Source organism: Penicillium angulare (genome assembly GCF_028827245.1).
Source record: "Penicillium angulare strain IBT 27051 chromosome Unknown utg000009l_segment0_segment0, whole genome shotgun sequence".
NCBI lineage: Eukaryota > Fungi > Ascomycota > Eurotiomycetes > Eurotiales > Aspergillaceae > Penicillium > Penicillium angulare.
The window spans coordinates 593,175-607,493 of record NW_026623168.1 but is presented as its reverse complement, the minus strand read 5'-3'; the positions used below and the strand labels follow the sequence as shown (position 1 = coordinate 607,493).

Genomic DNA, 14,319 nt, shown 5'->3' with positions numbered 1-14,319 from the left:
GATAAACCTGCGAGCTTAGCGCATACCGAATAAGGCCGCGTGGACTTCCTTCTAGTTGTTCGATCCATCCTCCTGGCTAGAGATTGCTGTTGACGTTTTCAGGCGGGATTCAAGCCATGGATGGAGCTTGATGATATCTCACTCTCTGGGAACATATCGGCAGCATCACTAATTTCAGGTTAATCCTCACCCCAATGCAATGGCAGGTTGCTATTGAACCGTGTCATACGACTTACACTGCCCAACTTCCATGTCTTGTCCCCATGTCTAAAATATTCTATGTTCGGCAAGCAAATAATCAACCATCTTCGAGTTCTTCCGCGTTATAACTCTATTGGACAATGACACACCTTTGGGTTCTTTACAGGTGCTTGGAAAAGCGGATTCGGGGTATCAGAATCAAGTACAACATTAACCAAGTGACTGCGATAATTAGCAGCCCATTCGGTAGTTTTACTCATAGCAATATCACATACCCTGCTTCGTAACTCTCGAACTGCTTCTCATCGGCAGGGCTCCTACCTCGGCGTTAAATTCGGCATTTTCAACAGACAAACAAGGAACACCAATACCAATATTCTCCCTCCCTCATGGTTTGATACCGTCGCCCATTTTCCATTACCCCTTTATATATTGATGAAGAAAGAGATGTTGTACTATCGCTGCAACAGGTCAGGATCCGGAAAACCCCCTTATCACACAGCATAACTTGCGAATGGCCTATACTCACGACTCAAAATCGCCCCTCTTGTACTCATCGCCCCTACTAACATAATAGTCCGGATCCTAAGCTCCCATTAGAACATAATCTTCCAAACCAAACCTCCCACCAAACGAGTCATACCACAGTAATAGGTTTTTCATCAGCCATATCGATCGAAGGTGTGGCCACAATATTAAGGCCAGGGGGAGATAGTTAAAGCAAAAGAGGCTAAACAGCGGAGATGACCGTCTAGGGGCTGTAAAGCACGGTTCAAGTACCAAAGAATTTAAGTCTCGGCCTGCTTCAATAGAACGCCCCCTCTCCCCCTCCGACTGCCACGTTTCTTGGCCTAGTGCATCCATGGCGTAACGGTGCGGTTGCAAGCCACACCGTATAATATCCTGGTCGGTTACCTGATTCGAGCTTTTATGCAGGGATTCAGAGCGCTAGGCATTGAACCGGTTAGTAGCACGGCATCTATTTCGTATCTTTGCATGGAATGAATGGCGAATTACGGAGCAGAACGGAGTCAAATCCCTAAAAGAAATGTGTTTCATTTGACCAATCTTGTGGGCCAATAGTAAAATAAAATAAATAACTCTATTTTGCCTTTTTTTTAAAAGACTGTAGAGCTATTTCTAGCTAGACAGTCAATGTCAATCCTCTATTCTTCATAACATCGTCCGTCATCGAAGATCCGTCATACCGCGTCCGTCACGGCCTCAAGTCAGCTCATACATGTATATCCGGGATATACTTGCATCTCCCATGTGTCTGAAATGGAAATAGAAATACGTTTCCGTGTTTCAGGTCATTTATTGGGGCAGACGGTTCTTGCCGGCGGCCTTGCTGGCGGCGAGAGCACCAGCGAGACCGAATTGAGAGGCAATACCGTTGACACGGTGGGTGGAGTTCAGGTTCTTAACAACCACCATCTGGTAGCAGGTGGCCATACCTTCGCGAGAGGCGATAACAGACCAAGCGAGGAAGAGTTCCCAGATCTGTGAATGGTTAGAATGGGAGGGAATGGGAGTGAAGGGTATTCAAACATACTCTGTACCATCTCTTGCCGTACTTGGCGTTGATGGCCTCGAAGTTTCCGACCCAGTTACGGTACCATCTCCAGAGGGTACCGGAGTAGTGAACACCGACGGTATCGATTCTATTAAGGTATTAGTATCGCTTGAGGGTGGCGAGAGGCCTTGCTGTCTTGTGTACTTACCCCTTGATTTCAAATCCAGCTTGTTCCAAACACTTAACATAGTACCAGAGAGGAGTAGAAGCATCGGCACCACGGAAGATGTACTTGTTCAGGTACAATCCCCAGATGAAGTCCTCGTATTGCCAAGCCTGACGCAGACCAGAGAGCTGGACATACATGGAACCATCGTCGTTCAGCATATCATAGCATTGACGGAAGAAAGTAGTGAGCTTGCGAATACCAACGTGCTCACCCATCTCAAGCTGAGTGATCTTGTCATACTTGGTGCGGGGAATATCACGGTAGTCCATGCAGAGAATGCGACTTTGCTGGTCGGAGATACCAGCTTCACGAAGAGCATCGTTACCCCAAGCAGTCTGGTTCTCGGCAATAGTAAGTCCAGTGACGCTAGCGCCGTAGTTCAAACTAGCGAAGCGAGCAAGAGTACCCCAGCCACAACCGATGTCCAGCATAGTCTCGCCCTTCTTCAGCTCGATCTTCTCACAAACAACAGCCATCTTGTTATCCTGCATTTCCTCGAGGGTTTCCTCCTTCTCGGTGTCGGAGATAACGCCGGAGGTGTAGATCATACGGGGACCAAGGAACCAAGCGTAGTGGTCGTTACCGCGGTCGTAGTTGGGACGAATCTGTTCCTCATCCTGAGCCTTGGTGTGGAAGATAACATCAACGAAGAAGGTGAACACGATGAACTTGAACAGGTCCAGGGTGAAGGAGAAGTTGGCCCAGTCGTGACGGTATTCCAGGACCTCGAGGATGTCGCCGTTGAAATCCACGTTGCCGTCCAGGTACATCTCAGCGAGAGCCTGGAGGGGAACCTTGTTGCGGCCATTGTACTTGGCCTTGTCCTCCTCACGCTTGAAGGTCAGGTAATACTCGATGGGACGGCCGGGGAGCTTGACTTTTTCGTTGGTACGGGCGCTGAAGGTGGAGTGGTAGGTCCAGAATGCGACGAGAACGGGGAGGACGGTAACGAGGAGGAAGAAGGTGAAGGTTTTCCAACCAGCACCGAAGAGCCACATGATGAAGCCGGGGGGAGCAATGATAGCAGCTCCTAACAGGATGTTGGAGAAGCCTTCGTTACCAGGGCCATCGGCAGGAAGAGGAGCATTGTGGATTGCGGCAGACTACAAGGTACAATTTGTTAGCAGGAGCTCAATTGAGATCTCGAGACGATATTCCAGGTACTCTACTCACGTTGGTCAATTTAATTCCACAATCTTCACCGGTTTCCATCTGAGCAGGCTTAGCTGCAGGGGTTTCGATGAAGTTGATATCGCTGGTCAGCTCGGGGCCTTTGGCGGCCATTGTCGATTAATGCCTCGAGGGAGGCTTCCTTTCCGTTGCTAAAGCAAAGAGGAGAAGGAAAAGTCGACGAGATGCAAGGTGCAAAGTTGTTCAAGGGGGAAGGTTTGTGGGATAGGCGTGCCGCGGTTGTCTCCAGGAGAAGAATGCGGTCAACACGGGTAAACGAAACAGGAGATATTGCCACGTACGTATACAGCCACGGTGGCCCCATCTAAGCTATGACCACGGAGGTTCAATGAGATGTCACTGCGGAACACATTACGTATGTGCGTGTCTATATGAATGTGGAAATAATATAGCCAAGACTACAGCTCCACTCGTTTCATGTCGATCTTTTGGTCCACGAAAACCGAGAACATGACAACATGACAACATGACAACTTTAATATGGGGATAAACTGGGAGTGGAGTGGTCCTCATTCATTCTCAGCTTATATGAGAGCTCTAATTTTATTATCCAGCTTGGAACTTTGAAGCTACTAATACATACCGGTGGGCACCTGCATACCGGTGGGCACCTGCATACTATCTGTGAAGTCAAAAGCCTAGGATGCCGATATATAGAATTCTACTAACACTAGTTTAACTTAGTAGTAGCCCCGTCCATTTCTATTTTTAATTGCAACGCTTATTTTCTACATCTTGCTGTGTAGAAAATAGGCAGGAAAGAACTACTATGAACCACTGCACTTGAATTTGGCAAAAAATAAAAAATACAAATAAAAACAAAAACAAAAGAATGGATCATAACACAATCAAAGCAAGTTCACTATACTACTGCTAGTTATATCACATGTCTAACGTTTCAAGACCTAGAAAATCACACCAATGTCCTGGATCTACATACTAGATATTCACGAATCACGCGTCCAGTTGTTCTGATCTGATTGATACCATCTAAACCCTGCCATGGTCCGTTCAATGCGAGGAGGGGGAGCTTTACCTTGAGATGCCGCTTCCGCTTCTCTGCTGATACTTTGTTTCAGAACCTACGCATAATAATGTTCCAATGACGGTCGTCGTAGTTTCCCCTCTGTCTCCGTTGTCCAATACTTCTGATCCAGTCGGTGCATTTGCCAATCATCCCATGTCGGAATTGATGGTTCATCGTCTGAATACTCTCCATTGTGCTTCTCTAACCATGCCAGATATCGCGTATAGCTTGGTGAGTGTGGCTTTTCTTCTTCGATTTCCCCAAAATTCGCCGACACATCGAATCCCTTGGCTTTCTTGGACTCTGGCATTTCCTCCGACTCTTCTTCTCGTTCTCTTTTACTTTCGTGGGGATTAAATAGTTGCTCAGTACCTAGGATTGCCTGCTCAGAATATGGTGGCTTAGCTTTGGTGTGATCTACATCAGGGAGTAAATTGATCACTTCTTGCTTAGTGGTTCCAACATACAAATTTCGATTATTATCGGGTGCTGTAGCAGTATACAGCATATGTCGCCACCAGGATCCACTTAATCGCGGAGGCTTTGCGTCCTTATGCTCTTCATCATCATTCGCATAAGCGTCCACAGCGAAGAAGATGGTCCTTACCCATCTTGTCATCGGTATTCTATCCTCGAGATTGTTGACGACTGCAACCTCAAGAGCAAACCTGTGTCCGAACATAGATAGTCCCAGCGCTTCCTTTGCTATTTCTCCGCCTAAGTGAAACAGTTCTTTACCGCAAACTGTAGTAATTGTATCTATATCATCTAGAGAGATCATAGGAGCGGTAGCCCCAGTGTCATCTAGAAACTCCAAGGTTACCCACTGCTCGCTTCCAGGGACCCTTATGCCAAAATATACCTGAGCGATGACCTCAGTCAGTATAAATTTGGGAATATGTTAGACGAAGAATTTTAGTTTGACATACATGAGGTTGACTCATACCACGGCCCTGGTTAGGTATTGGTGGAATTGTTTGGACCACCTTGGTATAGGTACCCCAGGGTGCACCGAGCTACGCTCAAAATATTATCAGCTATACAAGTTATTCCATTGATAAAAATCACGTATCATGATGCTGAAGCTCGCCATTTCTGTAGGCGGAAATTAATCCCTGCATGTTCAGTAGACAGTTATCTGTCCAGTCACGACGCTTTCCCTCCCTCCATCGGTCTTTTGGATCCGTCGGTAGCTCTTCGTCTGTATAGTCATCCTGTACGTCCTGATAGTACTCTTCCATCTCCTTCAATGCAACGAGTCGAGTAACGATCTCCAAACTGAGGTCTGGCTCCAACTCCTGGATTACCTCGGCATGCTCCTGCCTTTCAATGAACTTGCTTAGTCTTCTCTCAAAAATGTCTGGCAGAATGCCGGTCTCAATGCGTTCTTTGCATCTTTCGATATTTCCTGGAATCTAGCTATGGAAAAATTCTCAGTTTCACTCAATTCTTCATGTATGGATTTTTACCTACCTTGCATGAAGATCTAGCTCATCAAAGTCCCATTCCCAGAAGGGGGTATATCCTCTACGAATGTGATGGGTGGATCTTGTTTTGGTCATATTCGATGAGAACCAATCGGCTCAAAATCCCCTGTGATATCTTTATACATCTTGACCGGGTCATCATCGTCTGTTTCGACTACTGGAGATGGCGCCGAGATGTCTTTATCTTCGCCCTGGGCCTCTTGGACCTCTTGAGGCTTTTGGGGCTCTTGAGCCTCTGCAGACTCCTCGCGATTAATATCTTGCTCACCTTGTTCTTCCCCTGGATTCTTCTTTAACTTCTCTCTCTTCTTGTCTTCCCACATCACTACCTTCCTTTTTCTTGCGCCTGCTGTTTGCTGGTGCCGTGGCACGGAATCTTTCCAAAGTGGACGTAAAAGTGGCGAATCTTTCGCCATCTTAGTACAGTAGCGACCGCCATCGTCTTCCATGTCGGAAATACTGACAAACTATTTCAAAACCTAATCATGTGATACGCTAGTCCATATACGAATAGCGTGTGGTTAATCTATTTATATCTTACTAGAAGGTGCGTGCATGCCCTGAAACGATGAAGCGGAGAGACAAGAAATGCATAGTAAAGAAAAAGGCAGAATCAATCAGCTCCGTTGCACGCAAATTAATATTAATCAATGAAAACGGCAAAATAGGCGACTAGTACCTAAAACCTATGTTCTAACTGACTAAACATGCTTGCTCAAGCCCATCTAGCTCTCTAGATGGCATTGATTCTCTTCCCATCGTGTTGCTCAATCTTCAATGTGCTGACATCGACATTCTTCAGGGTTCGTCCCTGCATTCTTATGAGCCAATTAAAGACAGGCAAGCCAGCATGTAAAAAAACTCACGTTGATAGCCATAATACCCTTGAGTTCTCCTTCTTCGGCTCGAGCATAAACACTAGTCCCACAATTGGGACAAAAGCCGTGGGGATATTTCATAGTTCCGAAACGGTATTCCTAACCTCAGCTGTTAGTTGCTATAAGAACTGGATGATCAGATAAGACGGCTAGGAAGACATGGTCCCGACCTTAACAGCATGGTCGCTATTATGGAAAGTAATTTTTTTTTTGGGGTATTTACAAGGACATAGCCATTGGTGCTACAAATTGAGCCCATATGGGAAAGTATATAAGCACTCATTCATCCACCTGCTTGTTTTCTAAAGGGGCAGTCTGTACAATTGCATGTTTTAAGAGTCTGCTCTTCCATAGGCGAAGATAGTTGCGCCGTGAAGGTGACCTGACCACAGTGACAGCTACCATCATATGAATTCGAATCTACTGGAGTCTCGACCATGATGTGAGTAAGTGGCGATTTATTTCAGAAACGCGTGAAGAGTAGGAAGATGTTGTACAAAGCTGACATTTATGGGTTATGGCTTGATTTATGTAGTGTCGCGCCCTAGCACCTCCTGCGACCCGTGCCAACGCCTATGTGGCCTGTAGAATACGTAAGCCTCTCAAAAGCCGGGAGTAGTCCTATTAGTAGAGACTCCTTGATTAACTTGGTCGCTCACCGCAGTAATTAGCAAGTGCCTAGCCTACTCGCTGATCTGGAAGTGGTAAGACGTAAGCACTAACGCAGAACGGGATTGCCAGAATTGGTAATGTCCTGCGTAGTGTCGAAGAGAATTCCCAGTTGGCACTGGCCAGTCATTAGGTTCATAGCCGTTCCAGCCTACCGTAGTAAGAGGTTCATCCTCGGCACTATGACCCCTATCCCATTGAGTGATCTAGCTCGGCACCTATACACCTAAACCCGGCCCACCTCCGTGAACCAGCCTATGGCCATGCCTTGCGCGTATACCATCCTTGAGATTCCTATACAGTGTCATATGAAAATTTAATGGGCATCTTGCCGCGGGCTTAGTATCTTAGGACCTGTAAAAGTATATGTATAAACACATTAGTGAGTTATATACTCCTTCCTAGTCTTACAATTCACCACTGGAACGTACCCTTGCATACAGGATTAATCATAAACGGACTAGTGTATCATGTGATAAGGGTTTTAAAGACCTGCTTTGTGTTGTTTGGCATGTAAGGCAATAGCGGTCGCTACTGTACTAGTATTTTCTGAGAGAAATCTGTGGAACATTTTGAGGATACTGGTGGTATGGGTTGATTAGGACTTTCGGGTGGATATATGTAGGAGACAAAAAGGTAATATGCAATTAAGACACAGTATAGTACTTTATCTCTCAAAGAACTTGATACGTGAAGTTTCCTTGTCTTCTTTACGGATCACCATTTCCTTGGTGGCCATCCGTAGGTTCATTATGTTCCATATCATAGGAGCTGAGGATCTATTTTTATTTAACAAAAGTTGCTCTATAAAAATTGAAAGAATGAATTCAACTCGTTGAAATATGACCCTGGGTCCTGGAGGGTTGCAGCGATAAACTTAGCCATTGGGACCAAAAACAAACTTCTGTGGAAAATTGAAATTTGACAATTTCTTTCTTGGTTTTCTGTCTGTCATTCTCTACTCACTGGCACGTAAAAGTTTGAGAAATCCCAAAATATGTCTATCTGACAACTTATTTCTTTCTTTCTTGCTGGCCAAGTGCCTTTTCTTTGTGCTCACGCGACAACAGAGTTGGAGAGAGAAATGGTTGACCAACATGAAAGACAGTCTCTTGCAAAGTCCACGAGTAAAGGGACGAAGGACCCTGCAGAAACTGTATATTCGTAAAGCATGAGTACATAAAGGTCCTTCAAGGCATCCGAAATCTTACCATAGTATCATGTAGTATCTTCCTCCCCTGCGTGCAGCACGGCTTAAGTCTTACGGCGATGCTCGACTTTGAATACCGGGCATTCCTTTTCACCACCCCCGCTGTCAGGATGATTTTTTATCCCATGAGGTGACCATGTCTGTCGTATCAAAAACCCATTGGAGCGTCCTTCACAGAGAAACACTTCATTTTGATGATCATGAAAAAGACAAGAGCGAGATAAAATACCACAACAGCAGTATAGAAATCGTAGGTCAATCAGAATCAATTGATGTCTTGATAGAGACAGAGTGAATGGAAATTAACTTGATAATCTAACGCCAGGTGATAATGTTGTCTTCTAATTTTGCGACTAACGTCTCCGCACTTTGTATAATTTGCCCAGGGACCATCCGGTTGACCCACATGTACAATCGAGACCTGCTCTTGTCTCCACATCATGAAAAGAAATGATCGCAATTGGATGATCCGAGGAGAATGTGAGTGAATTGTTCACCGCTTCAATTCATCACACTTGACCCTGTTCTCGATTAAGCTCTCTGCTCCGAAATATTCTCGGAACTCCCGGGCCTGGAGCGACGATTGCCATCATCAAATGACATTCTTGACTGTGCGGGGTGAACGCCCCACCTATCCCACCGGTTGGTCAGTCGGCTGAACGAAGACAGAGTTTCTCATCCCGCCGGCATCTCATCGACAACGAGGCTAGCGACACTTTGTTAGCAATATGCTTCAATATTGCGAATCTTCCAGTAAAAGATGGTATCCTTGAATAAGACCTACATGCTATTATGACTCCGTCCACGAATTCTCAACAGCGCTTTTCGTGTAACTTCCCTGGGTGCACGTCGAGCTACAAGCGGAGAGAACACTTGACCCGACATAGAGCAAAACATACCGGTGGCCAAATATGCGTTTGTCCGATCTGTGATCGAACTTTTTCTCGGGGGTGAGGTTTCATCTTATGATCCTTTGCAATGCGTCGCAAATTTGCTAAAACTTTAATAGGGACTCACTACGACGTCATGTCCGCCAGGACCACTCCATTCCCGAATTCCACTCCACACGATCACCCACAGCTTGCCAGTCTTGTCGCTCATCAAAGACGCGATGCAGTGGTGGGGCACCCTGCCTCAACTGTCGTACAAAAGGATATGAATGCGATTTGCCGCAGCCTATATCTACATCTACAATCTCCGTCTCGTCGGCGGATGAGGAGGCCATTCAACCTGGCCCGGATTCTACGGTTCTTGAAGATCGGGACAGCGAGGTTAAACACTATGTTGAGCTTTACTTCTCCCATTTTCATCAACATTGGCCAATTTTGCACCATGCGACCTTCAGCATACCGGATGAGCCACCTTTACTTGTTCAGGCAGTCATGATAATTGGACTATGGGTGAGCGACAAGCCATCTGCGCAGCAAGCCGCTGTTGATCTGCACGACAGATTAGGATTCTGTATCCGCGATCAAATGGTACGCTGAGCGCCTACTGCACTTTCAATTTGAGATTTACTGACAGACCAGGTTGAATGGGAGAATCCACTACCACGAACCGGTAATGAAGGGGATGGCCTAGTCTCCAAGTGTCCCATTGCTACCTACCAGGGTATTCTGCTATATCTTATCTTCTCCCTCGTTCAAAACAGCAACAATCGATCTCTAAGACTGGGCCTATCGCTTTCATCATCTGATCATCAAATCCTTTCTGCACTCGTCCAAGTTTGTCTGCGCAACAAGGTCTTCCACTACCCCGATATGCTAGAAAGATACGAGGGCGATACACCCATGGCATGTATCTGGGTTGGTATGGAAGAAATGTCACGCTTGGGACTTGCAATTTACAAGGTCTCGACTTTATGCAAAAGCGAAGACTCCAACAACAATGAGTGCCGGCTGCTTCAGCTTTCGGATTTACAATTTCCTGTACCGAATAGTCGGCACCTTTGGGAAGCCGAGTCTAATCAGGAATTGGCCCGACTACTGAAACTTGACGGTAATCGTGAGAGACTCGATATTTATACCCCGCAGAACTGGATTTCAACGTCTGCGAAAACACTGGAGTCTGGAAGTGAGAGGTGGTGGCTTTGATCATTTCGGCCGGACATCAATACTATATACCAACACTTCGGGGGAACTGATTTTCTATAGGCATCCATTCATCTTTGTAACTATTTTCCGATGTCAGATACTACTACTACTAGTAGTTTATTAAGGCGAGGCCGATAGTCTCATTTGTAAGAAGAAATGTGATGTCAATGATATAATTTAGATACATCAGGAGCTCGAAGATATAGAAGCTATTCAAGTTAGCAATACCTAATTACTCTTTACGATTTGCCTTATTGTATGATTAAACAAAAATTGCGATGATCACTTGGATCTATGAGCTGATGTCTTTCGCAGAAACGACACTTCCGAATGCATCCGCAAGCTCACTCAAAACAACAGATGTAAGGCGCTCTCCATCCACTCCAGGGATATCACGATCACCCACGGCATCCTTCACAATGAGGACATCGTATCCAAGCTCACTTCCAGCTCTTGCGGTTGTCGATATGCACACATGAGCCATATATCCAACTAGCACAATCTTCTTTCCTACATCCCCCAATTCCTTAAGATAATCATCGAGATCGGTCTGAGCAAAAGAACTTGGGAAGTGCTTAGTAACGATTTTCTCTCCAGACTCAGGGGTGAGTTCTTTGAATTCCTCTGCCAAAGCCGTATTTGGGGTGAAGACTGGGGCTCCTGCTGGAACCTCGTGGACAACGTGAACGATATTTTTCTTGATGGCGCTCTGTCGGTAGCGAGACAGAAGACCTGAGATCACTCTGCGGCTCTGCTCAACGCCTTTGACCTTTAAGTGGCCTGAGGCATATTCATTTTGAGCGTCGACAACGATGAGTGTGGAGTCTTGGACGGAAGCAGTCGATGGGGGGACACCGATGATAGTGCGAAACGAGTTTGCAGTAGAAGACATTGCGTGGTGAAATTCTGATTAAAGAAATTGTATGAGACTTGGTAGTTGGAAGACACAATTTGATTAAGAAATCGCGACCTTTAAGTACTCAATTATTGGCTTTATGTCATTATGCATTGGAATTTCTAATCCGGTGGGATGGGCGATGTGGGATGTGGGATGCCGGTGGGATTAATCATGGATGTCTTGTTTTATGCTGACCCTGCAAACCTCACTTTTAATTGGAACGGACTCTTTGTCCTGATTGATATTTGAGAAGCAAATTCGACAGATTTTCAAATCTTATTCAATATAGAAGTAACCTGAACTCTTGAGCTCTTCGCGTCCTTTCAACGACAATGATGGCGCTCCACTCAAGATGAAGCATTTGATTGGTTCATTCAGAATTACTGTTAACATTTCCTAGGACAAGGGTAGGCTTTATAAGGTGTTATACTGAACTTATTTGGCTCCGAACTCGACCTTGATATTTTGAACGGATGTCGGTTTTTTTAGGGTACTAACAGATTTACCAGTCATGGAACTCTCATTGTGAACATTTTTGTGGAAGATATGATTGATCCCTTATATTTCTATACTAAGATTTATTAGTATGTATCGAAAAAGGGGATACTTATATACTATATTAAAATATTTAAATCACAAACTAGACTTAGATAAAAGAATTAAGCTAAGTGATAAAAAGATATTTTAGCCTACTTTTCAAATTATATTAAGTCTATAGTAAGTACCCTTTGTTACTTACTTTTTATTTAGTATATATACTATATTCGCCGTTTTATATAACAACAGAGAGGAAAGAAAGGTAGGACAAATAATACTTAAGATTTATTATCTTTAAGGTAGAAAAACAAAGACAAACAGGAAAAAAACATATAAAAAATAATAGTAAAATATCATTTCTGTGACTATATACCTAAGGCTAGTTTCTAGAATTCCGAAGTCTCAAATTTATGATTTATATAAAATTCTTCTGGTAGGCAATTCTACGCATTTCAAATTTCAAATTCCAGGTAGAGAGAGGGATTAGGTCCTGACATTCTCTAACTAGAGAAAACGTGGACAACCTAGAGAGAAGCGTCTTTCGTCTTTGCTTCGGCCGCCCATTGATCCACTGTTAGCACACTTTCCACAAGCGTGGGCCAAACGATTTCCGTCGCAGCATCCTTGAGCTCCGTGCTGAATCCCGCCGTGGCATCCTTGCTAAAATTATAGTCAGTTGCTGCTGCTGTAAGACGTCTTGAAGCTTCAAGTTATTCACTTACATTAAAGTTACTTCGTAACCCCTGCATTCCAACCGTCAATAAATGGGATGTCATCAAAACTGTCGCCAATAAACTTACAATTCCAGCGCAAAGCGAGCAGTTGCTTCAAGGCAGGTGTTCGCAACCATTCCCGCGCAGATGACGTGAGTGATGCCTCTCTGCTTCAGTTGGTAATCGAGGTCGGTATTCGCGAAGGAGCTTCCATGAGTCTATGTTAGATGTGGGGAAATTTCTAGAACTACCACTTTTGAATTACCTGCTATTCCAATGTCTGGAAACCACCACGTCTCCATTCCCGGCGTCTGGGAGTAGATCAGAGTGGATCTCGCCGCCCCAACTGCCCTGCTTGAATGCTTCAAGGCGTTTGAGACCGTGGTGCGCCTTTGTCATGTGTCTCCACCCATCGTAGTTCCCTTCCTTGTAAGGTTGATGAAGTCCATAGAAAATTGGTATCTTCAATCTCCTGGCTTCATCAACGAGTCTTTTCATGTTTGCCAGACTGTCGCTTGCTTCGATACTCTCTTTGACAGCAGGATACAGCTTGCCATCTTTGTGCACGAAGTCATTGAGCGGATCAATGAGCAGGATGGCGGGAACTGACGACATGATTTGGGAAATATAGTACTTGAATGATAATCTGATGGGTATGCAAAACTCTGAGTAGAAATGAATATAAGCACTACAACTGGATGGCGAGGATCTTTTATACCCTCGTATGTACCATCATGATGATCATAATTGTACGTACGCCCGGTAAATTGGTATTCAACTACCATGCGAACAGAGGACCGGAACCGCCGAAATCAGCTCATCCGTCGCTCGTGACAATGTTGAAACCCACCGAGCAAGTGGTGAGTCATCGCAATCGGCAACAGGGCCGAAAGACCCAATACGATGACCAATTTCATTCCAAATCCTTCCACATAAATACTTACCTATGTCACACTTGCAAATTTGTAATCAGCCCTCCTACCGACAACTGACCGAGAGGCCCAAGAGCCCAACTTCCGGTCTGTTGTTGTTGAGGAAAGTTACTTTGGCGTCGGCTCCACTTCATATTTAGGTTAGCGATTTTGATTGGCTCCACACAAATAATGATGACCAATTTTGCTCTAAGCCGTGCTAGTATTTCTTGCCTTCGCGATAACCAGCAAATTGGTAATCAACTCTTCGGCCCACGGACGAAGGACCGAGAGCGCGAAGTACAGTCACCAGTCGACGATCATTACGCACCGGCATATCCTCGAGAGGAGTCACAAGGGAAGCCACACTCCGTGCGCAGTACGGCCATATCTATGGGATGGTGAGGCAGCAATATTTTGAAAGAGGCGGCCTGTGGAACTATCCAAAACATGAAAAGAGACATGTCGCTTCAAATGTTCTCAATGAACCCCATTAGTACTCGGTGATACCCCTTTTGGCATATCCTGTACGGTGCGGCATTGCCCCTTTCTTGTCATATATGCTTCATATAGATCCTTCAATATCATAATTTTTCTTATCTTGTCGATTTGGTTTACGTTTATTGAAGCTAACTTGAACCATTCCAGATCCTAATCTTTTCTAGATTTATGTTACGGCATACATGCATGTTTATATTCAAGCGTTACCGTATGCATGCATATTGATATTCCAAAGAAAAGATCAACGAATGACGCATG

General features: G+C 44.9%; 8 protein-coding genes across 8 annotated transcripts; 2 read left to right on the top strand and 6 right to left on the bottom strand.

The window, feature by feature from the left end:
* Positions 1-98: 98 nt before the first annotated feature.
* On the bottom strand, positions 99-871 carry N7478_011783 (uncharacterized protein; the record flags this gene model as incomplete). Its single annotated transcript, XM_056927997.1, has 6 exons — positions 99-168; positions 237-277; positions 351-423; positions 477-518; positions 731-786; positions 845-871. 6 exons carry the CDS (start codon positions 869-871, stop codon positions 99-101), a joined length of 309 nt encoding a protein of 102 aa, XP_056773724.1.
* A 647-nt stretch (positions 872-1,518) lies between these two features.
* Positions 1,519-3,230, bottom strand: N7478_011782 (uncharacterized protein; the record flags this gene model as incomplete). The annotated part of the gene is made up of 4 exons (XM_056927996.1): positions 1,519-1,704; positions 1,757-1,865; positions 1,926-3,049; positions 3,120-3,230. The coding sequence occupies 4 exons, from the start codon at positions 3,228-3,230 to the stop codon at positions 1,519-1,521; spliced, it is 1,530 nt and encodes a 509-aa protein (XP_056773723.1).
* A 989-nt stretch (positions 3,231-4,219) lies between these two features.
* N7478_011781 (uncharacterized protein) lies at positions 4,220-4,846 on the bottom strand (the record flags this gene model as incomplete). Its single annotated transcript, XM_056927995.1, has 1 exon — positions 4,220-4,846. One exon carries the CDS (start codon positions 4,844-4,846, stop codon positions 4,220-4,222), a length of 627 nt encoding a protein of 208 aa, XP_056773722.1.
* A 382-nt stretch (positions 4,847-5,228) lies between these two features.
* On the bottom strand, positions 5,229-6,100 carry N7478_011780 (uncharacterized protein; the record flags this gene model as incomplete). Its single annotated transcript, XM_056927994.1, has 2 exons — positions 5,229-5,579; positions 5,783-6,100. 2 exons carry the CDS (start codon positions 6,098-6,100, stop codon positions 5,229-5,231), a joined length of 669 nt encoding a protein of 222 aa, XP_056773721.1.
* A 2,904-nt stretch (positions 6,101-9,004) lies between these two features.
* N7478_011779 (uncharacterized protein) lies at positions 9,005-10,501 on the top strand (the record flags this gene model as incomplete). The annotated part of the gene is made up of 5 exons (XM_056927993.1): positions 9,005-9,050; positions 9,296-9,358; positions 9,418-9,527; positions 9,584-9,886; positions 9,938-10,501. The coding sequence occupies 5 exons, from the start codon at positions 9,005-9,007 to the stop codon at positions 10,499-10,501; spliced, it is 1,086 nt and encodes a 361-aa protein (XP_056773720.1).
* Positions 10,502-10,793: 292 nt separating this feature from the next.
* On the bottom strand, positions 10,794-11,393 carry N7478_011778 (putative isochorismatase family hydrolase; the record flags this gene model as incomplete). Its single annotated transcript, XM_056927992.1, has 1 exon — positions 10,794-11,393. The coding sequence occupies one exon, from the start codon at positions 11,391-11,393 to the stop codon at positions 10,794-10,796; it is 600 nt and encodes a 199-aa protein (XP_056773719.1).
* Positions 11,394-12,460: 1,067 nt separating this feature from the next.
* On the bottom strand, positions 12,461-13,264 carry N7478_011777 (cysteine hydrolase family protein; the record flags this gene model as incomplete). Its single annotated transcript, XM_056927991.1, has 4 exons — positions 12,461-12,596; positions 12,659-12,679; positions 12,737-12,856; positions 12,915-13,264. 4 exons carry the CDS (start codon positions 13,262-13,264, stop codon positions 12,461-12,463), a joined length of 627 nt encoding a protein of 208 aa, XP_056773718.1.
* A 491-nt stretch (positions 13,265-13,755) lies between these two features.
* N7478_011776 (uncharacterized protein) lies at positions 13,756-13,965 on the top strand (the record flags this gene model as incomplete). The annotated part of the gene is made up of 1 exon (XM_056927990.1): positions 13,756-13,965. The coding sequence occupies one exon, from the start codon at positions 13,756-13,758 to the stop codon at positions 13,963-13,965; it is 210 nt and encodes a 69-aa protein (XP_056773717.1).
* Positions 13,966-14,319: the final 354 nt, after the last annotated feature.